The 27494-nt window shown below is 38.9% G+C and overlaps 1 protein-coding gene across 1 annotated transcript in view; it reads left to right on the forward strand.

The window, feature by feature from the left end:
- The window catches only part of LOC106082189 (transcription factor IIIB 90 kDa subunit), a 135111-nt gene extending 109366 nt beyond the window's left edge, over nt 1-25745 (forward strand). Inside the window, exons 4-8 of the mRNA XM_013244564.2 lie at nt 7986-8135; nt 18558-18784; nt 18848-19635; nt 19702-19817; nt 25533-25745. Of these exons, the coding sequence (XP_013100018.2) occupies nt 7986-8135; nt 18558-18784; nt 18848-19635; nt 19702-19817; nt 25533-25675 (1424 nt within the window). The 3' untranslated portion in view covers nt 25676-25745. The remainder of the gene's footprint in view (nt 1-7985; nt 8136-18557; nt 18785-18847; nt 19636-19701; nt 19818-25532) is intronic.
- The last annotated feature ends 1749 nt before the right edge of the window (nt 25746-27494 follow it).

The following is a 27494-nucleotide window of genomic DNA, read 5'->3' on the forward strand; positions in this document are numbered from 1 at the left end:
GCCAAATTTCATCGCATTCGAATAATATATGGATCTTTTATGGCCTCAATACCCTATATCTGAAAATCGAGAGGTCGCTTTATAGGGCAGCTATATATAAATATAGTCCGATCTGAACAGCACTTCACACAAATGGGAATGGGTCTACCAGAACTCACTGTGCCAAATATCATCGAAATCGGATAAAAAATTACCAATTTATTGCCTTCAGACTTTAAGTCTGGAGATCGGTCTATATATCGGCTAAACATAATTAAAATCCGATTTTTTGAGATCAGAAGATCAGGTTTATGTACAAAGAATATGAAACCATCAAAAATTGTTTAGAAAATGTTTTTATATCCAAAATATCTGCAAAATTATAAATACCCAACTTTTGGGTATAAATGGGTAAATATCAGGGTATTTACCCAATACCTTTTGGGTATTTACCCATCGCCCATCTCTAACTATGTCAAGTATAGTCTAAATCAGTTTATAACCTAATATAGCTCCCACATAAACTAATCTCCCGATTATACTTCCTTTTTCATTACTATGACCTAAAATATACATGCAAAATATGGTCTGAATCCGTCAATAACCTGATATAGCCCCAATATAAACCGATCTCCAGATGTTATCTCTTGAACCCCTATAGGTCACAATTCTTATTCCATTTGGCACAATGACTTTTGCTATGGTCTGCAACATCCAAACTAAGTATGGTCCGAATCGGTCCGTTACCTGATAAAGCTCCAATAGCAAAGCAAGTCTTATCCATTATCCTTTGTTTTCATATATAGAGATATACCGAGCATAGAACTTGGCAAATGCGAACTTAGCTGACTTTTAATTCTTTACGTTTTTTTCGATTTCATCCCACTGTGCGATGGGAGTATAGATTGAAGATAAGAGCGGCAAAAGCCAAACTGGATGGAACAGATGGAAGGTTTGCAATCGGAGGCCTGAGTTGACACTAGAGTTCTAGTTTAAGACAGTGCTGCCAGCGGCAAAGTGTTGGGTTGGAGGAACTCTGCTAGTGCCATTTGGTAGTTTATGCTACACAGATGAATCGAATCGAAGAGGAAAGAACGGCTTCGGACTTCCAGATTGAGGGCTCAGAAACGGAGATTTTTTTCCGGCTGCCTGACCATAACATAGTGTTCCTGGCGATCGCAAAATGTATGAGGTGGCGACGCAAGGACATCATGTGTGAATATCTTTTCAGACAGTAAGTTGATCATCAAGGCTTTAACAAACAAGACCGTAAGGTCACGAATAGTATATTATATGGACGCTAACTCGCCCAATTTGGGGCTTTAACAAACAAGACCGTAAGGTCACGAATAGTATATTATGTGGACGCTAACTCGCCCAATTTATGCTTACAGGATAGCTGGATGTGGAATATTATGCAGAAGAAATCGCGAGACTTTTACTTTAAAAAAATTCTTTTATTTTTTATTTTTTAACATTTGCTACCTCCAGATAATTTAAATTCAATAATGCTTTCTATTCAAAGAATAGCATAGAAAAGCACTTATAAAGGGTGATTTTTTTGAGGTTAGGATTTTCATGCATTAGTATTTGACAGATCACGTGGGATTTCAGACATGGTGTCAAAGAGAAAGATGCTCAGTATGCTTTGACATTTCATCATGAATAGACTTACTAACGAGCAACGCTTGCAAATCATTGAATTTTATTACCAAAATCAGTGTTCGGTTCGAAATGTGTTCAAATTTTGACAAATTTTGTTCAGCGATGAGGCTCATTTCTGGTTGAATGGCTACGTAAATAAGCAAATTTGCCGCATTTGGAGTGAAGAGCAACCAGAAGCCGTTCAAGAACTGCCCATGCATCCCGAAAAATGCACTGTTTGGTGTGGTTTGTACGCTGGTGGAATCATTGGACCGTATTTTTTCAAAGATGCTGTTGGACGCAACGTTACGGTGAATGAACACATTTCGAAGCGAACACTGATTTTGGTAATAAAATTCAATGATTTGCAAGCGTTGCTCGTTAGTAAGTCTATTCATGATGAAATGTCAAAGCATACTGAGCATCTTTCTCTTTGACACCATGCCTGAAATCCCACGTGATCTGTCAAATACTAATGCATGAAAATCCTAACCTCAAAAAAATCACCCTTTATAAGTTTAGCAAGTGTGTGCCGTTTTCCAAACACTTTGACTGGCATGGTGGATCGCGATTTCTGATACGCCATGCATCTTCATCATAACCTTTGTTAAATCGATTAAGGTGCTCTACACTCTCCAGGACAATTGAGTACTGTGTAGAGCATGCTTTTGTTGTAAAATAGGGCTCAATAAAGCCCCACTACTCTCCTAAGCGCAGTAATAGTGGTTAATAGAAATACAATTTTTCATCCCATATATTTTCGCCCTATCACGACATGACAGTATTAAGACATATTTCTTTACCTTAAATCCTGAGTCATTCTTAAAGTTAGCCGAGAGTTGAAAAAAAAAACACAAAAAATGAAAAACGATTATTGGTGCAACTTGTTGGAAATCATCAGCAAAGAAGAGCACTACTATCGCACCACTAGTATTTTTCTTTCCCAATGAAATCATTGATTTATTATTTCAGAAGTACTTCCTGATGCTGTTGCAACGATTGTAACAATCTCCGAAGTCGGTCTTCTGCGATTGCTATGCTGCAGCAGCTAGTGTTTGCTTAAGTTTGTGAGCCGTGGCGCAGAGGCGAGTGGAATGATAACAGCGAAAATTGTCAGTCAAAAAAACGATTTCAAAGCAATTCACGTTTAAGATGCTTGCACACACACACACACACACTCACCCACACATATATACATCACTTCATATAAGCGAGGCGAGATAGGGCAGCAACTTCAGTTCTGTTTCTCCATTTGGCATTTTTTTTTTGGGACTAAAGACATTTTTACTTCATTCATTCAGTCAGTCAGTCATTTACTCACTTAAATGTGTTGAATGACGCCGAAGAAGAAGTATGGCTGAGGCAGTTGCACAAGAAGAAGAAGAATAAACAAAATGTGCTGTACTAACTGATGTGTCAGTCAGTGCCTGACTTTGTCAAGCTCTCGACCAAATTGCCTTTTGATGGAGTCGAAAATAAATTGAGAGAGATGAGTGAGTAAGTGTGATAAGGTGTGCATGTGAGTGAGAAAGAGAGGACGAGATAGAGCGATGGTGCTAACTAATGCAATTTCGTAATTTCTTCCTCACAATGACTACTTCAGCAATGTGCAAGGAATGGCCGGTCTACCAATGCCTTGTCTGTTGCAGTAATGATAGGACGTAGGTACAGAAGTGTAGAAGTGTCTTTGGCTTGTTCAATAGATCAAAAATACAAGTCATATGTGAAATTAATTCAATCAATGCCTTTATATTTACTTGTAAAGATGTTATTTAATAGAATTTATGATTGCATGGCTAAAAGTATGAAGAAACCTTAACCTTAAACGAAACCTTAAACGAAAATTAGGCACTTAATTTTTATATATTATGCCACTACTGTGGTACAGAGTATTATAGCTTAGTTAATATGTTTCTAACTACCAGAAGAAAAAGAGATAGACGCATTGATAAGTATACGAATCGGCTCAGAATAACTTTCTGATTAGATATAGCAGGCAGACGGACATACTGCCTGTCAATTTGTGTTCTAAGTACAGATGGTAATTTCCATTCGATCTTCTCCACATTGGGCACGGACATTATTATACCCTCTACCAATCGATGGAATAACATGGTCATTCCGTTTGAAACATCTTGATGTATATGTCAAAGACCTTATTAGGAAATATATTTTTGATCTCTATGACATTTTAAGTCGATTTAGACTTGTTCGTCCATCTGTCTGTTTGTCTGTGCAAAGCACTCCAATTTTCGAAAGAGTAAAGCTAGGCGCTTGAAATTATGCAAAAATACTTTCTATTAGTGCAGGTCGTTTGAAATTGTAAATGGGAAATATCGGCCCATGTTTTGAGATAGCCCCCATATCTAGAGATGGCAATTCTTATCCGCTTTGACTAAAATGTTGTACTATAATGTTTTCTATGACATTCAAGAGAGTCCTGAATTCTAAATTCCACCAAAGGCTGGGGACCACACATGTGGGTGGTGGGACGTGTTGGCGATCTCTTCGAATAGTCTGATATGGCTCACCGTATCGACAGCTTTCGATAGGCCCAGTGCCACGAGGACCGTCTCACCACATGGCCTGGGATGATTGAAGCCACGTCAAGTGTGAGCGGTGATGGCATGCATGATGAGAGAAGGGAGATCGGTCTATACGACTCCACCATACTTAGGTCCTTCCCAGGTTTCAGTAGCGGTTTTAAAAGACAGATTGAGGACAGTTGTAAAGTATACAGCTACAGGTAGATCCAGTTTCTTCAGTATTAGTGTAGAGATTCCGTTAGACCCAGAACCTTGGATGGCTTGGTAAAATGGGATGTTCATCGGCTCGGCGGCCACAGATACGACGGATGGCTCTCCTCCTAGTCTTATAACTCTCGGAATGCCCAATAACGGTTCAACAACCTAACGAGTGTCTTACGTCGCATGGTTAGTTACGTCGCACAGTAGACCAAACGGCGGAAAATTGGATATAAGTCCACAACTTTTTATCTGTTGATCTGAGCTGTAAATAAGTAAAAACGAACTTTTGATACCACCATGGATATATTTATTATCCAAATTTAATATAACACTACTATATCCATATTAATATCCAAATATAGGTCGATGGTAATCATATTTGGTTCGGGTGCCGAGAAGATCTGAACAAGGAACAGTTCTGAATTTTATCGAAATGGGGTAATAAATGCGTCGTTTATGTGATTAATCCCTACATTGATCTATATGACAGCTATATCTAAATATGGTCCGATCTGGACCATATTTTGGTTGGATGTCGGGAGTTTTATGCTGCAGCAAATTTCAGCAAACTCGGAGAATAAATGCGCCTTTTATGGTCTTTAGACCGTAAAGCTGAAGATCGGTCTCTATGACAGCTTTATCTAAATATAGCCCGGTCTGTTTTCGGTACAGATGTTGGAAGTCATAATACAACTCATTGTTCCAAATTTCAGTGAAGTCGGGTTATAAATGCGACTATTATAGGTCTAAGACCCTAAATCGAAATATCGGTGTATATGGCAGCTATATGTAAATATGGTGCGCTATACACCATATTCGGGTCGGATGTCGAGGCCCCTAGTGCAACTCACTGTTTCAAATTTTAATCGGAGAATAAATGCGCCTTTTATGGTCTTTAGACCCTAAAGCTGAAGATCGGTCTCTATGGCAGCAATGTCTAAATATAGCCCGATCTGGACCATATTCGGGACAGATGTTGGGGGCCTTGATTCAACTCATTGTTCCAAATTTCAGCGAAGTCGGTTAATACTTGCGCATGTTATATGCCTAAGACCCTTAATCGGCATTTCGGTCTATAAGGCAGCTATATGTAAATATGGTCCGTTATACACCATATTCGGGTCGGATGCCGAGGACCCTTGTGCAACTCACTGTTTCAAATTTCAGCAAAGTTGAAATTTTACACGTATTTCTTCTATACCCAGGTTAATGCCTTGAATGGGCCATATCGGACCAAATTTGGATATAGCTGCCACATAGACCGATCTACCGATATGGGGTCTTAAGCCCATAACTGTCGTAGTTATTATCCGATTTCGCTGAAATCTGGCACAGTGAGTTGCACTATGGCCTTGGACATCCGAACTGAATATTGTCCATATCGGCTATATGGCTGCCTTATAGACCGATCTGCCGATTCAGGGTCTTAAGCCCACAAGAGGTGGATTTATTACCCAATTTTGCTGAAACTTAGAACACTGAGTTTTATTAGACCCCTCGACATTCGAACCTCATAAGGTCCAGATCGGACCATTTTGCTGAAACTAAGAACACTGAGTTTTATTAGACCCCTCGACATTCGAACCTCATAACGTCCAGATCGGATCATATTTGGATAAAGGCGCCTATAAGAGGAGCATTTACTACGCGATTTCGCTTAAATTTGGATCAGTGAGTTGCAATAGGCGTCTGGTTGTCTGAACTAATTATGGTCCAGATTGGACCACGTGTTGATATAGCTGTCATACAGGCCAATCTGCCGAGTATTATGCTCTTAAAATCCTCATTTACAACTCGATTTCGCTGCAATTTAGAACATTGAATTGGGCCTCCTGCTGTCCGAACGGAAGATGGTCGATATCGGACCATATTTCGACATAGCTGACATACAGACAGCTCTGCCGATCTAGGGTGTTAAGCTAATAAAAGGCGCATTTCTTATCTCATTTCTTTGAAATTTGGAACAGTGAATTAAATAGGCCCCCCAACATCCAAACCGAATATAGTAAAAATTGCTCATAGTTTGATATATATGCCATACTAGCATCCTGGTGGTCGGTTCGCTACCCCAATTTTTGATACCCACTTTTAGTGTAGGACTTCCAAAAGTCTAGGTAGGCACTCAGTTTATAAGATTAAGAAATTTCATACCTTGACAATTTTGAACGCTTTAGCTCAATTTGTAAAGAAAGTACCATTTTGTATGTTTTAGTACCTATTTTGGTGCCAATTTTGAATGTATTATTTCATCCACCCGTTATATAATTCCTTCTTGTATCTACATACCACATTTCAGACCTCTAGCACTATCTGCGAAGAAAGTACCAAATGGTACCAATTTTGGTACCAAAATGTATGGCTTTTTATATCCTCCACCATAGGATGGGGGTATACTAATTTCGTCATTCTGTTTGTAACTACTCGAAATATTCGTCTGAGACCCCATAAAGTATATATATATTCTTGATCGTCCCGACATTTTATGTCGATCTAGTCATGTCCGTCCGTCCGTCTGTCTGTCGAAAGCACGCTAACTTCCTAAGGAGTAAAGCTAGCCGCTTGAAATTTTGCACAAATACTTCTTATTAGTGTAAGTCGGTTGGTATTGTAAATGGGCCATATCGGTCCATGTTTTGATAAACCGATCTTAGGTTTTGACTTCTTGAGTCTCTAGAGGGCGCAATTCTGGTCCGATTTGACTGAAATTTCGCACGTGATGTTTTGGTATCACTTCCAACAACTGCGCTAAGTACGTTTTAAATCGGTTCATAATCTGATATAGCTGTCATATAAACCGATCTTGGGTCTTGACTTCTTAAGCTTCTAGAGGGCGCAATTCCTACCCGATTTGGCTGAAATTTTGCATGACGTATTTTTTTTCTTAGTTTTAAAAACTATGTCAAATAAGGTTCAAATCGTTTCATAACCTGATATAGCTGCCATATAAACCGATCTGGGATATTGACTTCTGGAGCTTCTAGTGGTCGCAATTATTATCCGATTTGTACGACGGATCCTCTCATGACCATCAACATACGTGTTTATTATGGTCTGAATCGGTCTATAGCCTAATACAGCTCCAATATAAATTGATCTCTCTATTTTACTTCTTGACCATATCTTGATATCGTTCTAATAGAAGAGCAAATCTTTTCTTATATCCTTTTTTGCCTAAGAAGAGATGCCGGGAAAAGAACTCGACAAATGCGATCCATGGTGGAGGGTAAATAAGATTCGGCCCGGCCGAACTTAGCACGCTTTTACTTGTTAATAGATCATTTCCTCACCTATCATATATTTCTTAATTGTACATACCCAAATTTCAGATCTCGAACTTCATCTATGAAGAAAGTACCAAATGGTACTAATTTTAGTACCAAAATGTGCGAATGGTGGATAGATAACATAGCCTAACAATATTTATTTCTTAGTTGCACCCACATGCCAAATGTCAGACCTCAAGATCCATCCAAACAGAAAGTACAAAATTGTACCAATTTTGGTACTAAACTGTGCGAATAGATCATTAAGTCATCCATAAATTAATACAATTCTTATTTCTCATAAAATATCTCATATTGGGGGTGTGTGTTTCGCTTTTGTTTTTCATTTCAGATCCCTGTCTGTATATCATGCGGTTTGCCAATAAACTGCAATTCGGCGCGAAGGCTCATGAGGTATCGATGACGGCATTACGCATAGTGCAGCGCATGAAAAAAGATTCAATCCATTCAGGACGAAGGCCAACTGGTCTGTGTGGAGCTGGTGAGTTCACAAAACTGTAGCCTTTTTCCGGTTTCTTAATGAACGCTGCAATTATGTATGGTGGCAGTGTTCGAGCCCCTTTTGATAATGGCATTTAATGATTTTTTTCTCTAGACCATGGTCAATACTTTTTGTTATTGAAAAAAAAACTATGTAGATGTGCGCTCGGTGATGTGATCATTGTGGTTTAGCCCTTTTAAATAATTAAAGTGCATTGCATTTCGTACAAATAATAGCCCAAGAATACTTGTCTGTTTGTGTGGGCATTCTGTTGAGAGTTCATTCACATTAGTTTCTCGTTAAACTCGATTGTTTTAGAGACCAGTTAACGATGCGTTAAGGTATCGATGTTGTCTTTTAAGTAGACAAAAAATGCATAAAACATTTATGAACTTCAACCGGGTAAAACAAAACAAGTAAAAAAGGGGCTTAATTAGACGGGGCTGAATTGTGAGTACACATAATCATGGATTCTAATAAAAATTAACACAAATGAACTAAGTGTGTACTTTACGTTCTGCCATATCAAATAAAAATTTAAGCTTCCAGGGGCCGTTGAAGACACATCGAAAGATCAATTTATATGGGAGCTATATAAGATTATACACCGATTTGGACAAAACTTACCATAGGTGTTGGAAGTCGTAACAGAACACTACGTGCAAAACTTCAGCCAAATCGGATGAAGTCGCAATGACTTCCAGAGAATTAAGATTTCAAATCGGTAGATCGTTTTCTATGGGTGCTATATCCATGGGAGCTATATCATAAACGAACTTGAACTAAACATGAACTTAATAAATAAAGGAAAAGTGTTATTGGTTGTAGGAGATATGAATATTAATATAGCCAAAGAGAAAGACAAATCAACTGCTTTGTATCGAGACATGATGTCCGCAAATGGACTACAATGTGAGGTGAACACAATAACGAGGGACGCTGGCAAAGGTAATGGATCATGCATTGATCATATGTATGTCCGAACAAACAAAATAACGACCGCTCAGGCCTTCGTCATTAGAAGTATTCTCTCTGATCACTATGCCATTTTCGGTTGCCTTAAATACACAAACAAAAAAAACACAAAAGATCAACATGTTTCTAGTAATATACACTGTGAGAAATCAAACCAAGAAAATAAAGTTAAAGTTAGCATTGATAAACGCAAATTAAATTGGTTTATAAACAACACAAGCTGGGACATCGTTTTAAACCAAAATAATACTTGCGAAGAAAAATATCAAATTGTATGCAAAACATTTCACGAAATCTACAATAAATCAAAACAAAACAAAAGAAAACTTAAACAAAGAAACGACTTTCCATGGCTAAACGATCAAATTATAAAGTACTGTGATGTGAGAAATAAATTATACCAAAGCTATAAGAAAAGCAAAAACAATACACAGAAAGAAAAAGAATACAAATTTTTTAACAATAAATTAAATGTAATCATAAATAACGCAAAAAACGAATATAGAAGAAGAGAATTTGAAAAAAATAGAAACAATATAAGAGGAACTTGGTGCCTTATAAACGACATTATTGGAAAAAAGACTGATAATGTAGACGATGTTATAAAGAAAAACTTTAAATCAGCAGACCTAAAAACTATAACAGAAAACTTCGCAGTTAAATTTAAGGAAAACGTAAATAATATTATCCACAAATGCGAAATAAAAACATTAATTCAAACTCCACGTATTGTTCAAAACACAATATTTCTTGAAAATACGGATGAAGCTGAAATTTCCAACATTCTCAGAACTCTAAATGTCAACAAAGGAGCAGGAGTTGATGGAATAAGGCCTATAGATATAAAAAACAATGCGAGAAAACTTACCCCTGTAATAACCTCACTTATTAACTCGAGTATTGATGAAGGAATAGTTCCGTCTGATCTTAAAACGTCAATAGTCAGACCTATTTACAAATCCGGCACAAAATCAGACTATAATAATTACAGGCCTATTTCAATACTGCCATTATTTGAAAAAATACTAGAAGAAGTAATAGTGAGAAGATTAAACGGTTTTTTGAATAAATATGGTATCATCAACAGACAACAGTATGGTTTCCAAAAAGGCAAAAATATAAATAAACTGTTAGGTCATTTCTCGTCGTATATAAATCAACAACTAGATAATAATATGAACTGTTTAGTATTGTTTATAGACTTTAGTAAAGCATTTGATACCCTACCCCATTGAAACCTTTTAAGTGTGTTGGAAAGAAATGGAATACGAGGACAATGCCTAAAGTGGTTCAATGAATATTTACATAAAAGAACGTTCAAAGTTAAAATTGATGCCAATTATAGCAGTGAAATGCAATCCAATTACGGTGTACCGCAGGGTTCAAAACTTGGACCCATATTGTATCTAATATATGCAAATGAATTAATAAACGTCACGACAAACAGTGAAGCATTTGCATATGCAGATGATACAGCCATTGTTGTGCGTCACAAGGACCCATCAGAAGCTGTAAAAATCTTGCAATCTGAGTTCAATGTTATATCAAGATGGTGTCACGACAATGGTCTGATAATCAATGCAAACAAATCTAAAGTTATGCATATTCGCCAACCACATCTAAAATCTTCAAATATACAAATAAAATTCCATAACTACGATTGTCTACATGACAATAAATCTACATATGAAATGTGTAATGGAAAATGTGATCAATTTCTTGAAGCTGTGGACACGTATAAATACTTAGGCGTAACAGTTGACCGAAACTTCAATTGGAAAACACACATAAACTTGCTAAACAATAAACTTCGTTCAACATCCTATATATTGTACCATTTGAATAACTGCGCACCACTCTCCATAACTAAACAAGTATACTTTACACTGGGTGAATCGCATATCAGACACGGCATAACGGCCTTTGGAACCTCAAGTCACATTAAAATTATACAAAAAACTCAAAAAAGACTAATAAAAACCTTAATGAGAAACAAATCGCACAAAGAAAACAGCAATATCATAAATACTATAACACATAGAAACACTCAATATACACAAAATCAAAACCAACACTATGAATTTTCACCAGAAATGGTCTCGAACTTTCTAAAACAACATAACATTTTAAACGTAACAAATCTTTATAAATCTGTGATAATGAATGAGTTCGATGATATAAATCTGCTGAAACCCATTAACCACACATACAACACAAGAAGAAAATCAAAATCACTATTTAAAACGCCAAAAATTAGAACAAAATACGGAAAAAATGCCCTCAACTATCAACTGCCAAATACCTGGAATGCAATGCCATCGGATATCATCACCATAACCAGCCAAAAGAAGCGTAAAAAAGAAATCAAAAGGGTTCTAATCGCATCGCAATGAAGATAACCATAACCATTATTCATTAATTTATTAATTAGTAATATTTTTAACAAACATAATAATGCAACTTTTTATATTCTATATACTTTTTTTTTTCGTCCTTGCAAACAAGCTCAGCTTCGCGAGGAGAAATTGCTAAATGTATCTTGAAGTTATGAATTTCAATAATAAAATGTTATAGAAAAAAAAAAAAAAAAAAATCCAAATAACAATCAAGTTTGTTCATTTGCAATTCCCAACAACCTACATCAATAATAAATATGTATGGAAAATTTCAAGGGGATATCGTCATTTTTACACAGGCTCACACACGCGGACAAAAAATGTGTACATATTTAGTCAGTTTACTATACCCTCCACTTAAGGATATTCCAACTTCATCATTCCGTTTGTTACACTTTGAAAGATTGAGAGATTCCGTTGGACCCAGAGCCTTGGATGGCTTGGTAAAATGGGATGTTCATCGGCTCGGCGGCCACGGATACGACCGATGGCTCTCCTCCTAGCCTTATTACTCTCGGAATGCCCAATTGACGGTTCAACAGCCTGACGAGTGTCTTACGTCGCATGGTTAGTTACGTCGCACAGTGAACCAAACGGCGGAAAATTGGATATAAGTCCACAACTTTGTATCTGTTGATCTGAGCGGTAAACAAGTAAAAACCAACTTTTGATACCACCATGGATATATTTATTATCAAAATTTAATATAACACTACTATATCCATATTAATATCCAAATATAGGCCGATCGTAAACATATTTGGTTCAGGTGCCTTGAAGATCTGTACAAGGAACAGTTCTGAATTTTATCGAAATAGGGTAATAAATGCGTCGTTTATGTTATTAATCCCTACATTGATCTATATGACAGCTATATCTAAATATGGTCCGATCTGGACCATATTTTGGTTGAAAGTCGGGAGTCTTATAGCTTCTGCTGCAAATTTCAGCAAACTCGGAGAATAAATGCGCCTTTTATGGTCTTTAGACCCTAAAGCTGAAGATCGGTCTCTATGACAACTTTATCTATATATAGCCTGGTCTGTTTTCGGTACAGATGTTGGGGGACTTGATTCAACTCACTGTTTCAAATTTAAATCAAACCATGCAGTTCGAGGGAATATATAGTTCGCACGGGCCGAATCCTATATACCCTCCGCCTTGGATAGCATTTTTCAAGTTCTTTGCCCGGTATCTCTTTACAGGTAAACAAAGGATAACGGATAAGATTTGCCATGCTATTAAAGCTATGTTAGGTTATGGACCGTTTCAGGCCATACCTGTTTTGGATGTTGGAGACCAAAGTGAAAGTCATTGAGCAAAATTTCAGCCAAATCGGATAAGAATCGGGAGAACGGTTTATATGGGATCTACAAAAAGTTATAAACAGATTTTGACCATATTTGGCATATTTATTGGAAGACGAAACCAAACACTTCATGCAAAATTTCAGCTAAATCGGATAATAATTGCGCACTCTAGAGGCTCAAGAAGTCAAGATCCCAAATTGGTTTATATGGCAGCTATTTCAGATTATGAACCAACATTACAGTTTTTGGAAGTCATAACAAAACACCTCGCGCAAAATTTCAGCCACATTGGATGAGAGTTGCGCAATGCAAAGGCTCAGGAGGTCAAGACCCGAGATTGGTTTATATGGCAGCTATATCAGATTATGAACCGATTTGAACCATACTTAGCAAAATTGTTGAGAGTCATAACAAAACGCTACGTGCAAAATTTCAGCGCCCTCTAGAGGCTCAAGAAGTCAAGATCCGAGATTGGGTTATAACCAAAACATGAACCGATTAGGCCTATTTACAATCCCAACCGACCTCCACTAATAGGAAGTGTTTGTGCAAAATTTCAAGCGCCTAGCTGTACTCCTCCGAAAGTTTGCGTCAGACAGACGGACGGACATGGCTAAATCGACAAATATTTATTATCGAAAATCGCTTTATTGTTTTTTCAAAATAGTCCCTATTAGATCTATACACTTTTGCATGCGTTTGAACCTTTCCACTCTGATTGAGGTATCTCACGATAGGTCATATGGCGATCTTGCAATACCAGTTGGCGTGCAGAATCAATGGTTTTTGGAACAACAACTGATTTTGGACGACCTTCACGAAATTCGTCTTGGAGTGAACACGACCTTGATTAAATTCACTCTACTATCGATGAACACTGATCCTTGATGGAGCTACATCGACGTAAATTGAATTAAGTTCATCGATGCACTGTTGTTGAGTTAACCCACATAGAAAGTTGTAAACAACACAAATAGCGCTCGTATGTCAAAACGTTCTCCGTTTTTATAACCTCAAAAATGTCAAGCTTTACGATTTAGCTGCCATTTGGCTGATCGCAACACAAGGGTTGTCCAATCCTAAAATATAAATGGCAACCCTCGTAGAACGTCAAGACGATTAAGAATATATATATACTTTGTTAGGTCTCAGATAAATATTTTGATGAGTTGCAAACGGAATAATTAACTTAGTATACCCCATCCTTTAGTGGAGAGTATAAAAAACGCGAAAATCGAACCTACGTAACTCACGAAATTTGAAAATAACGGCTATTTTTTGATCAGACCTCGTATATAACATACTAGCTGAACCGGGTCGGATCCGTTACGCCTTTCTTCACTCTCTTTTATTTGAGAGCCAAATACTGGAGAGGTCGGTAATTAAGTAATGTTTGGGATGTTTAGGCACATTTTGTCCCGTATGTGGATATCAAATTTGTGCTCTACCCCCAAATCCTTTCATTCAAGCTCCATATTGTAAATATGTCCAGTTTGGGAGCTGGGGGACCACCCAGACACTTGGTTCAGAATTCCATGTTGTCATGGTCAGAAAATAAGTCCAGTTTGACTGGTCTTTCGCCGGTGGAGCGAATATACATACACTTGGCACCACATTTGGATATCAGATTCGTTTTCTACACTAAAATACCTTGCATTGAGTCTCATATTATCATGATTGGTTGGCGGACTTTGGACTGAGGCGCCTTATGAATAACAAATTTTTGTATACCCACCATTATAGGGTAGGAGGGGAATACTAACCTAGCCATTTCGTTGGTAACACCTCGCAATATTGATTTGCGTCCCCAAAAATTATATATGTTCTACATAGTGTCGACATTCTGAGCCGATCTAGACATGTCCGTCCGTCCGTCTGTCAAAATCACGATAGCATTCGAACGCGTTAAGCTAGCCGCTTGAAATTTTGCACAGATACTACTTATTGATATAGGTCTTTGGGGATTGCAAATGGGTCATATCAGGTTCAGATTTGGATATAGTCCCCATATAAACCGATCCCCCGATTTGACTTCTTGAGCCCCTAGGAGCCTCAATTGTCATCCGATTTGGCTGAAATTTGGAACAAAGCCTTATATTATGACTTACAATATTCACGCCAAGCACAATCCTAGTCGGTCTATAAACTGATATAGCCCCCATATAAACTGATCCCTGCATTTGACTTTTTGAGCCCCTCCAAGCATAAATTGTCATCAATTTTGTGTGAAATTTGGAACAAAGCCTTATGTTATGACTTCCAACATCCATGTCAAATACGATCCGAATCGATCTATAAACAGATATAGCCCCCATATTAATCGTACCCCCATATAAATCGTATAAGTATGATCCTAATCGGTCTATGAACTGATAAAGTCCCCATATAAACCGAACCCCAGGTTTGTTTTCTTGAGCCCCTGAAGGCTTAATTTTCATCCAATTTGGCTGAAATTTGGAACAAAGGCTTGTATTATTCCAACATCCATGCCAAGTATGATCCAAATCCATAATACTTGGCATGGCCCCCATATAAGTCGATCCCGGTTTTAACTTCTTCATCCCCTCCCCTAGAATCCCACAATTTTACCTGATTTGGTTGAAATTTGACCCCAAAACCTATCTTAAGACTTTCAACATCAGTGCCAAGTTTTATCCGAATTAGTCAATATGGTGATATAGGCCCCCTAAGTACCGATATCCTGAAACGCCTTCTTGAGACCATTGAAACCTCAAACAATTCCCGATTTGATTGCTACAAATAATTCAAAAACAAACTCAGTTAGTAAGGGCAAATTTTTAGTGGAATTCATGGTGGTGGGTATCCAAGATTCGGCCCGGCCGAACTTCGTACATTTTACTTGTTTTTGGGTTACTATATGGACCCACCCATCTCCTACATTTGGCTTTTTGAAAATAAGGGTAAGTGGAAGAGGGTGCGGCTTTAAGTCAGGAATTGTGTTCTACTAACAAATCTCTCAATTGTTCTCCATTCCTCGACTCTAAGGCGGTTCAAGTCTGGTATTGTGTCTACCGGTATCTCTTGGCCGCAAAAGATGGGCAATGACATAGTAAATGCTCAAAAGTCTTATCATCTACACATGCTATTGCTGCACCTATTCTGCATAAGTGTGCCTGAAGTCCTATCATACCGAAAACTATACAGGTCTTCTTCTAAATTCCTTTAAATCCCTTCGTCTTCACACAATCCGGATCTTCCCGCGGGATTTTCGTCATTCAACCAACCGTTTCCACAATGTTTTTTGCGCGTTCGCCGCGCCTTTAATTCGGACTATATTGCCCCGCAAGTTTATTGAAGACAAGCCTTTGCCGTTCACTAGTGAGCTGTGCGGATCGTGCTATTCTCAGAAAATGCATATTCTCCTTATACTCCAAGACTTTCTTATGGACGTAATGAGAGCGTACTATCAAAAGTGGTCCTACGCCGGAAACGCCACCCCGGGACCGGACTCGCATTACTTCGGGATGGTATTCTTAAAATGCCTCACTCAGTAACCATTCTATGTCTACTGCCCTCTCCTCTATTCATTATGTATATTGATAAGGGGTTCGACCTCGCTGGTATGACGTTTTTCCTGCCATTACATCGTGGATGTAGGTCCACTTCTCACGTGATTCCATCATCTCATCCATCACGTCTGGTATATCCACGTCTTACTGCGCTTTGTGAACTTTGTTCAAATGTAGAAGACAGCATGGAACACACACTCCAAGACTGTTCGTAACCTTACCATCCTGGAAGTTACAGCCCTGATGGCCACATTACTGTCCTTAAAGATGTTCACACTCGATGTCCTCGCGTTATCGCCACACCACCTTACTCATTCCGTGATCGCCAGGATCTCCGCCTGCAGGACTGTATTATAGTTAGGCAGTCGAAAACAGATCTCATTTCCTTCTTAATGAAGACCCCCCAGACCCACTCTGTCCTTAAGCATTGATCCAATCATGTAGCATGAACTTCCAAATTGCAATACCAAAGTTTCCGTCAATCCAGGAATGTGCTGCTGGCAGAAGTGCCTCGCACTCGACTTCAAGTGTCGTCTCAGGTATCCGATCCGTAAACTCTGTTATTCCTTCCAGATTTCCTATCGTGGCCTTAATTGTACCGCGATGGTGTAACCTGCTCCTGTTCTCTATCCATTATCAAAACGCCTTATGTCTCATAGCCATAGAATTGGTCTAATCATGCCCCTCTAGGAATCAGGCCCCATTTCGATCCTCCGGTTCGTCTACATAGCGCCCAACATCTGTGAGACTTCTCGGTACGCTCCCGAATGTGACACTTCCAGTTCAGTTTCCTGTCCAAAATCACTCCTACGTAAGTTCGTCAAATTGATGAGGGCAAATTTGCCTATGAACAATGCATTTAAAAACATGGGGAATACTTCTTTCATATCAAGGTGTGCGGTCCAACTGAAGATCAAGCAGAATAGGACCAATAAAGGGTTTTAGAGGCAACAGATCTCAGGAAGCAGCTAGGACTCGAAAATTCTGAACCAGCTATTGCGAGGGTATCAAAACGATGCTGACAGAATTTGGAGTCTGTAAGATCTACGCCACGCCTACTTTAGACGGTGGGCGTCGAATTAATCTCCCCCAAGTAGATTTCTTGAGCCCTTACAGAGCGTAGTTATTATTTAAAATTTTGGAAAGTGAGCTCTCCTATGACCGCCAACTTCTCCGCCAAATATGGTTAAAATCGGTCCATAACCTGATATATCTCCCATATAAAAAGATCTCACGATTATACTTAAGCCCCTAGATGGAGCAATTCTTATCCGATTTCGCTGAAATTTTGCACTATAATTTCTGCTTTTACCTCCAATATCTAAGCCAAGTATAGCCTGAATCAATCGATAACCTGATTTAGCTTCCATGTATAGCCGATCCCGGATTTGACTTCAAGAAGTCAGAGCGAGAGGTAGGTTTATATAGCGGGTATATCAGGTTATACTTGGCACGATTATTGAAAGTCAAAACAGTACACTGCGTGCAAAATTTCAGCGAACCCGTAAAGAATTGCGCCATCTAGGAACTCAAGAAGTATAATCGCGAGATCGGTTTATATAGAAGCTATATAAAGTTATGGACCGATTTGAACCACCCTTGGTACCCTTGGTGTGCATGTTGGCGGTCATACAAAATTTGAGCCAAATCGAATAATAATTGCACCCTGTAGGAGCTCAAGAAAAACCAAACAACTAACGACATCTTTTCGGACCACCTTGGTCCAATATTTTGTTTTTGGGCTTTCCAAACTCAAAGGCATGAAATACCGTCTATAATTTTTGAAGTTTGCTAAGTTCAAAAATTGACTATTTGCCTCTGGTCAGTTAGGCCCATCCTGCGGCGTGCCGGAGTGGGGCGTCGTCACTTAGTGGAGAAATTTTAGACGTCTGAATTTTTTACAAAGGTCACCAGCTTTAGAGGGGGGATAGCAGCCGCTGAAATTGTTTGTGGTTTTCATGCCAGAATTCAATACGAGGCGTTCAGCTTCATAGGAGTACATGCTTAACCTAACGCTACGGTCCCTGATCGGGCGCCACTTTGTTTCTTACAGAGGACTTTCCCACACAAAAAACTACATAAGCGGACATATCGAAAAAAATTAAGATCACATTTTTTCGAAATTCGCTTTTGGAAATCTCATTTTTCTTAAATATTCCATTTGGCCCAACTACAATATTTTTCTAAATTCCCACTTTTTCTTCTTTTCAGCTCTACTAATCGCAGCTCGCATGCACGAATACAGTCGCACCATTTCCGATATTGTGCGTATTGTGAAAATTCATGAGTCCACATTGCGTAAAAGACTGACAGAGTTTGCAGACACACCCTCAAGTGCGCTGACCCTTGATGAGTTTATGTCCGTGGACTTGGAGGCAGAACAGGATCCACCAGCATTTAAGGCGGCACGAAAAAAAGATCGAGATCGTATTAAAGATGTAAGAACAAAACTGTCTTAGAGTCTTGCAATTATTGAACTCAAAACTTGCTTCAATTTTCAGATTGGCGAAAGTGAATTGACTGCCTTACAAAAGGAAATCGATTTACAATTGGAACAGGATCTTAAGCGTTCACAGAAAGTCTCCATAAAACGCCTAAGCGTGCCAATTGGTGGTGCCGATGAATTCGAGGAGGAAGAAACCGCAGAATTCATAGAAAAATCCAGTCTGGAAGCTATACAAGAATGCTTGGAGGACACACCGGATTTAAAGGCCGCCGTGCCTAAGACACAAAAGCTGGTAATTGAAGGCCTCAAGCCAGATATAGAATCAATGTGTCGTCCCACAGCAAGTGAGCTGATGGAACTGGAGAAATCTCAGTCCAAAGAAGAAATTAGCGAATTAAGTTTAGAAGGCCTGGACGATGAGGAAATCAACAACTACATTTTAACCCATGAGGAGGCGGAGCGTAAAAATGTCATGTGGAAGGCATTAAATGCGGAATACCTCAAAGAAATGAAGGAGAAAGAAGAAAGACTGGCCAAAGAGCGCGAGGAGGGTAAACCAGAGAAAAAGAAACGCAAGTCACGTAAAAAGGTTATTGGCCCTTCGACCACCGCAGGCGAGGCCATAGAGAAAATGCTACAGGAAAAGAAGATCTCTACGAAAATTAATTATGACATACTCAAAACGCTCACCGAGGGTGGAGCCAGCACCAGTAGCAGTGCCGGAGTGGGAGGAGGCATTGTCAAGTTGGAGACCACAAGAGATGAGATAAATGTTAAGCCTCAAGTGGATATCAGTCAGTTGCCAGTGGTGGTCGAGTCTGGACCGATTCACAGCAAACATGGGTTGGTTAAATGTTATTTCTTTGAAGAAAAACTTTTGAATAAATGTTTTTTGGTTTCGATTTTCAGCCGTGGCAAACCCTCATATTCAATAGGAGGTCCAGCTGCGAAAATTCCCAAAATTGAAGTGGGTCTACCAGTTGCAGAACCCGAGGCCAAGGAGGATGGTGTCATTGTGGAAAATGGTAATTATATTTGATTCATTCATTTGATATTGCAAGGCCATCTTTGCTTGGCATGATTGATGTTCTATTTTAAGCACAATTATTTTGAGGTCCTTCCCAAGAAACTCCAAGTTAAGCGGGATATTATACACTAAATTCGCTCTATGCTAGGGAATGGGCGAAAAGACATGACAATCGTATGGCAACCAATTCTATGCACCAGATGGACTCCATTGCAATCTTCATTGGCTAGGGGCTGAAACATTCCAAAGTGACTGTGAAGCTTTTAGTCGTTTCCAAAATAATAGATATCTCTAGAGCGAGATTCTTTTTGGTTATCCGGTATACCGGTCCGTTGGTTTTCTCGAAGTATAACGGATGCATAGAGTCCGCTATGATAGGGGAATGACAGGACAACCGGTTCTATGTACCAGATTGACTCAATGGAAACATGCATCGGCCAAGTGCTGCTGACTTAGTTTTGGGACCGACAAATTCCGGAGTGCCTTCATGGCTTTTAGTCCTTTTCTGCATAGAAGATAACTCTGCATCGGGTTTAATTTCGGTTTGGTAGAACCGGTCGGATTCATTTTTGAACGTGCTCTGGCTGTTACAATACTAGGGAAAAGGCGGAAAGACATGACAATCGCGTGGCACTTGGTTCGCCGTATTCTCTTAATAGAAACCTGCATCGCTTAGGTGCTGTCGTCCTCAGTATTACATGTCTGTTTTGTCTCGAGACTTTCACATCCCATGTTGTCTTCGGTTTGTTTGAGGCGGTCGGTTTCCTCGTGGTGTATGGATATGGAGTGCGGCAAATTTGAAGCTGCTCTGGCCTAAAATTGGATTCCGAAGTCATACTATGGACATTGCAGGGTACTATGCCAACTTTTTCATCCGTTGTCGGACTATATAACCCCTCTGACATTGTTCCCAAAGCCATTTGACCTAACGGATGCCTCCATTTTGTTCATTTCCACCCTAATAATACCTGAGATATGGAAAATGTGTGATGGTCCCTGTTCTTAAACCAACGAAAGCTGCGTAAGAGGAAGTCTCTCCCTCTCACCTATCCCTGGTAGCAAAGACACTTAGGCGCTACTCCTACCCAGCTTAAGGTCGTCCCTTCTTCCAGCAAATCATCATTTCTGATTTCATGCAGAGCACAATAAGAGCAACTACCGCCATCATCGCATATATCAACCACGGTCTAAATTGGAAAAGACCCTGGGAACCGACTGTTCTCGTGGCCCTTGACTTATCGAAGGCATTCGATCGACTGTTCACCCCATTCACTGCAATGACATTGTTCCAAAAGCTATTTGCTCCAACGGAATATTGTTGATCCAACGGATACCAGATATGTGGAAAATGGGTCTGATGGTGCCTGTTTTTAAACCAACGAAAGCTGCATACGAGGAAGTCTCATACAGGGCTATCTCTAACCTATCACTGGTAGCAAAGACACATAAAGCGCTACTCGTACCCAGCTTAAGTTCATCCCATCTTCCAACAAATCATCATCATCGAATGCAGAGCACAACAAAATCACTTACCACCGTCAACGCTCATATCAGACACGATCTAAATTGGAAAAGACACTGTGAACCGAATGTTCTCGGTTTCCTTGACTTATCGAAGGCATTCGACCGGCAGACCTCTGCAATGATTTAAAAAGGCGTTACCGAGACCCCGAAGTTAAATAAAAGAGTCCTCCAGGGGGACCACTCCATTAACAGATATATCTACTACAGAAACGACGGGCTTGGCAATGAATGGCCCTGAGCGGGTTGGAGCTCCGATTTATGTGATGTTCATGTTCGTCACGAGAAGCTCAGCTGAGAGTGACCGGGTACGTCCACAGATTGCGGGTGGTGGGAGGTTCCGTACACGGAGTAGCTACTATTGCAGTTATGGGGAATCAGCGGTATCGAGTAGAGAGTCTCATTGAAAGGCCGGGCGGCATAAGCAAAAGCGTCTTTAGATAACCAATGGCCGTAACGTTCCACCTGCGATCGGTTCTATGGACAGGAACGAGATTGCTGGGTTGCTACCTCCACATACGAAAATGTGGCTAAAATGTGGCTATAACAACAACAACTGTTTCAATGGTAGGAGACTCTACGGACCAACTGTTCTCGTCGGCCTTGACTTATCGCATACATTCGATACGGTCTGTCCCCCCATTCTCTGCAGTGGCTTCATCGATTCTTATCTCCTAACTCGACAAAGAGTATATTTGGAGCGACATGTACGGTCGACAATCATACTTGGAGTAAAAAAGGGAGTCCCCCAAAGGGATGTACTCTCTCCGATCTATACATCTCTAAACCCCAACTACGCTATGAGGCTTAGAGAGACTTAATGTGGATGATTGTTTCATTCTGGCGAGAAGCAGTACCATCGAGGAGATGTGTGAACGGATAAATATTTCTCTCCAAGACCTACTGTCACTTTCCAGCAGTCCTAACCTGAAAATCTCTGCAAAATCGTCAGCCACACTTTTCTCTAACTGCACGAAAGAGGTCAAAGAAAGGGTCAATGGACAAAGAATTCCGTTTGTAAATCTCCCAAAAACCCTAAGGGTAAGTAACCCTCGACGGACTCTTTATGTTGCCAGCACACACTACAGCAATCTGCAAGAAAGAAAGAGCAAGAACTAGGGAACTTTAGTTATGGACAAAGAAGCCTGTTGGCCTCTTATAAAGCGATTGGCCGACCGTAGTAGATTTCGCAGAATCATTGTGGTCCGTTGGAGTGATCAAAACGAAGAGAGGAAACCAAAAAAACTACCTAAACGCAGCCTTAAAGACCATGACGGACAAACATCGACGCAAATCAATATACTTAATGTTCGACTTGGAAACTATAGCCGAGTAAGAATAATCCCAGCATTAAACCATTTGTATATTTACAACAATAACTTCCCGGTTTAATTTCTTGGCTCATAAAGGCGCATAAATTACTCAATTTCCCTAAAATTTGGAATAGTGCACTGTATTAGACAACTCTCCATTGTAAATCTCCATTGTATATTTTGATAAAGAAACCGTACAGATCAATAAAAGACTTCTATTTGAAAATTAGTTGGTGTAAGGTTACCAAAACTGTTCTTCTCCAAGGGAAAGAGTAGCAAAACTACCCTTCCCCAACGATATGGGTACCACATGGAATGGTACCAAAACTACCATTTCTCAAGAGAAAGGATACCAAAACTACTTTTTTCCATGGATAAGGATACCAAAGCTACCCTTTCCCAAGGGTAAGGATATCAAAATTACTCTTCTCAAAAGAAAGGGCACCAAACCTACTCTTTCCCAAGGGTAAGGATATCAAAACTACTCTTTCCCAAAAGAAAGGGTACCAAAACTACTCTTTCCTAAAGGAAAGGGTTCCAAAACTAACCTTTCACAAGGAAAAGGATACCTAAGCTACCCTTGCCCAAGAGAAAGGATACTTAAACTACCCTTTTCCAAGGGAAAGGATACCTACACTACCCTTGCCCAAGAGAAAAAAATTTAAACTACCCTTTCCCAAGGGAATGAGGAGCAAATCTACCCTTCTCCAAGGGAATGGGTACCAAATCTACCCTTCTCCAAGAAAAGGATATTAAAATACCCTTTCCCAAAGGAAAATGCATTCAACTACCCTTTCCCAAGGAAATGGTATTAAATTACCCTTTTCCAAGGGAATGGGTAGCAAAACTACCATTCTAAAACTTCCCTTTCCCAAGGGAAAGGATACCATAACTAATCTTTCCCAAGGAAAGGATACCATAACTAATCTTTCCCAAGGAAAGGATACCAAAAGAACGCTTTTCCAAGGGAAAGGACATCAAAACTACTCTTTCCCAAGGAAATAACACCTTAACTACCCTCTCCCAAGGGAATGGGTACTAAAACTACCCTTCTCCAAAGGATGGTTACCAAAATTAACCTTCTCCAAGAGAATGAGTACCAAAACTACCCTTCTCCAATAAAAATCGTATGAAACTACCCTTTCCTAAAACAAAGGGTACTAAAACTACCTTTTTCCAAGGGAATACTCTTCTTCAAGGGATTGGGTACCAAAACTACCCTTCTCAATGGAAATGGTATAAAAGTACCGTTTCCCAAGGCAAAGCTTATTAAATTACCCTTTCCCAAAGGAAAAGGTAATTAACTACCTTCCCTAAAGGGAATGGGTCCTTTCCCAAGGGAAAGAGTACCAAAACTACCCTTCCTCGAAGAAAAGCGTACAAAAACTACCCTTCCGCAAGGGAAAGGGTGCCTAAATTACCCTTCCTCAGGTACCAAAAGTACTATTCCCTAAGGGAAAGATACCACAATTTCCCTTACCCAAGAGAAAAGGTACCAAAACTACCCTTCTCCAAGAGAAAGGGTATCAAAACTACCCTTCCCCAAAGGAGGGGGTATCAAAACGACCCTTCTCCAAGGAATACGGTACCAAAACTACCATTCCCCAAGGGAAAGGGTACCAAGCCTAACATTCCCCAAGAAAAGGGTACCAAATATAACCTTCCCCAAGGGAAGGTTACCAAAACTACCCTTCTCAAAGTGAAAGGTTACCAAAACTACCCTTCTCCAAGAGAAAGGGTATCAAAACTACCTTTCCCCAAGGGATGGGGTATCAAAACGACCCTTATTCAAGGAATACGGTACCAAAACTACCATTCCCCAAGGGAAAGGGTACCAAGCCTACCATTCCCCAAGGGAAATGTTACCAAAAATACCCTTCCCCAAGGGAAGGTTACCAAAACTATCCTTCTCCAAGTGAAAGGTTACCAAAACTACTATTCGCCAAGGGAAAGGTTACCAAAACTACTCTTCCCCAAGGGAAAGTGTACCAAACCTACCCTTCTCCAAGGGAAAGGGTACCAAAACTATCCATCCCCCCAAGGGAAAGGGTAACAAACAAACAAACTCTTCCCCAAGGGAAATGGTACCCAAACTACCCTTCCTCAAGCGAAATGGTACCCAAATTACCCTTCCCCAATGAAAGGATATAAAAACTAACCGTTCTTAGGGGAAAAGGTACCAAAACTACCCTTCCCCAAGGGAAAGATTACCAAAAATACCCTTCCCCAATGAAAGGGTATAAAACGAACCCTTCTCCAAGGGAAAGGGTTCCAAAAGTACCCTTCCCCAATGAAACGGTATTAAAACTAACCCTTTTTAAAAAAAGGGGTACGAAAACTAACCTTCAACAAGGGAAAAGGTTAAAACTCTGAGCTCCGTTTGTATTTGTTCATCGTCATACCGGTCGCGTCCAAAGGTTGCGGATAGTGAAATGCTTCGTATGCGGAATAGCTGCAATTACAGTCACGAACTATTAGCGATATGGAGGGTCTCAGTGGGAGGCGGGGCTGCATTCCTGCGATGATCGGTCTTATTACCGTTCGCCACCTCCATATACCAATGTGGCTACAACAATAACAACAAGGATAAGGGTATCAAAACTACCCTTACCCAAGGGAAAGAGAAAGTAAAACACTGAGTGGTGTTACATTCCTATAAATCCCTGTGGAATAGGGTGTAAACTGAGCCATATTTAGATTTGCTTTAAAATAATTTATCCCCCAGATAAGCATCCTAGTTTTATACAATTCGATTTTTTTTGCTTCTGACTTTACACAAATTATTTTCTAATAAAAATATTTGTTTTGGAAATTGTATCCTTTTTCCCATATATGATATATGACTTACCTGCATTTTTCTTTTTCTCCTCTTCATTTAGATGATATGGAAATGGATGAGGATGCTATTGCCGATGAAGATGTTGAACCAGAACCTGAAAAAGAATATTCATCACTCAAGGATATGTTAAACGATGGCAACGAGGATGACGACTACTATGGATATGACGAGGATAATTATTAAAAAAATTTATCCCAAAATAAAAGAACAAACATTTAAGACCATCCAACTTAAATTCTCTACATACACATAATATAGTTTTTTTTTTTAATTTAAAACTTTTCTCTAAAAAATACATTTCTTTAGTTTCCTTAGGGCTTTTTTCTTTAGTAAATATTAATTAATTCTTTCATAAGTATATAATAAAAATTTATTTCAAATGTATAGAGGGTATATTTGTATACTTGAATACATTTTATTACAGTGTGATTTGTAACATTTTCCTAACTTGTGACTACACATTTGAAATATTTTTAATTTTATTTTAAATTATGGTTTTAAGCTTCAGATTTAGTATAAAATTAATTTTAATTAATTAGTTATGTATTTAAGTATTTTATTATTAAATTTTTTTTGTATGTTCATTAAAAATAAATAAATACAGTAAATACATGATCTTCAATAAGAAATCCAGTTTTAGTAGAATTTGAACATGTAAAATTCTTAATACTATCGGTTTGGTGTTTGACATTTACTCCCTATTGCCTCGACTTTATCCTCGGTCAAATTTCCAAAGGCAGGGAAATTTTAGAAAGACCGACGTGACTAATTTTAAAGGCCTGCCAAGAGGGCCCGGACCACCTGGGGCCATAATCTCGTTAACACGTCACCTCTAACCATCTAACTCTCTGACATTTTTCAGAGAGCTATCTCTACCTGTTCTCAAGCTGCATATGTTTTACTAGTTTTTTTTCGATTTTCTCCCACTGTGCGACGTCTAATGTTGGATTTAGTATTGGGTTGCCCAAAAAGTAATTGCGGATTTTTCATAGAGTCGGCGTTGACAAATTTTTTCACAACTTGTGACTCTGTAATTGCATTCTTTCTTCTGTCAGTTATCACCTGTTACTTTTAGCTTGCTTTAGAAAAAAGTGTAAAAAAGTATATTTGATTAAAGTTCATTCTAAGTTTTATTAAAAATGCATTTACTTACTTTTAAAAAATCCGCAATTACTTTTTGGGCAACCCAATACTTGGTATTCAGGTATTTGTGTATTTATGTGAAAAAATGCAAGCAGTATTTATTTTATGTTTTTTAAGGGCACTTTAATGTGCAAAACGCTGAAAAAATCGTTATGGTATTTCGATTCGTTCTTTTCTTAACATTTTTTCATCTTGAGTGTTCGTTACCAAACAAAAATGCAATCATCGTACCTCGTGCACATGAATTTTCAAAGTGAATTTATTTAAAATATCATCACAAATTATTTTAATTTTTTTGATTTTTCTCATCTATTATAAAGATTGAAAATTTAGAATCTCTACTTATTTTCGAGGGAAAAGACCTTTACATTTAATGTTAGTTCAGGCTTACCGTGTATATCCATAAATATTTTCAAATATTCTCTTTACCCTGAATTATTTGCTTAATTTCTTGTGAATGATCATTCCTATTAGGAAATTTAGATTTTTTCATAGCATACATTTAGGGTTTCTATAAAATTTGCACTTATGTGAACAGCCGAATACTTATATTCGGCTAAAATAATACTATTGTTTAATATATCGTAGTCACCCTGTAATGAGGAAATTGTTTTAAATTTTTATACCCTCCACTTAGAATGCGTACTTAGATCATGATGGTGATCAAGAATATGGTGGACCTCAGAACTGGTTGATCTGAGGAGGGGTAGCAGAAAACTCCTCAACAGGGTGAAAGCTACAAAAGAGCAACACACGAGTAAGACGTCTATAAGGCTGAGCTAAAAAAATACAAGGGTTACAAAGTTTCGACTACTTTAAGCTGTGTCCGATAAACTGGATCCTTTGCTTAGGAGATATA

This window comes from Stomoxys calcitrans, chromosome 2 (assembly GCF_963082655.1).
Source record: "Stomoxys calcitrans chromosome 2, idStoCalc2.1, whole genome shotgun sequence".
NCBI classification, from domain to species: Eukaryota; Metazoa; Arthropoda; class Insecta; order Diptera; family Muscidae; genus Stomoxys; species Stomoxys calcitrans.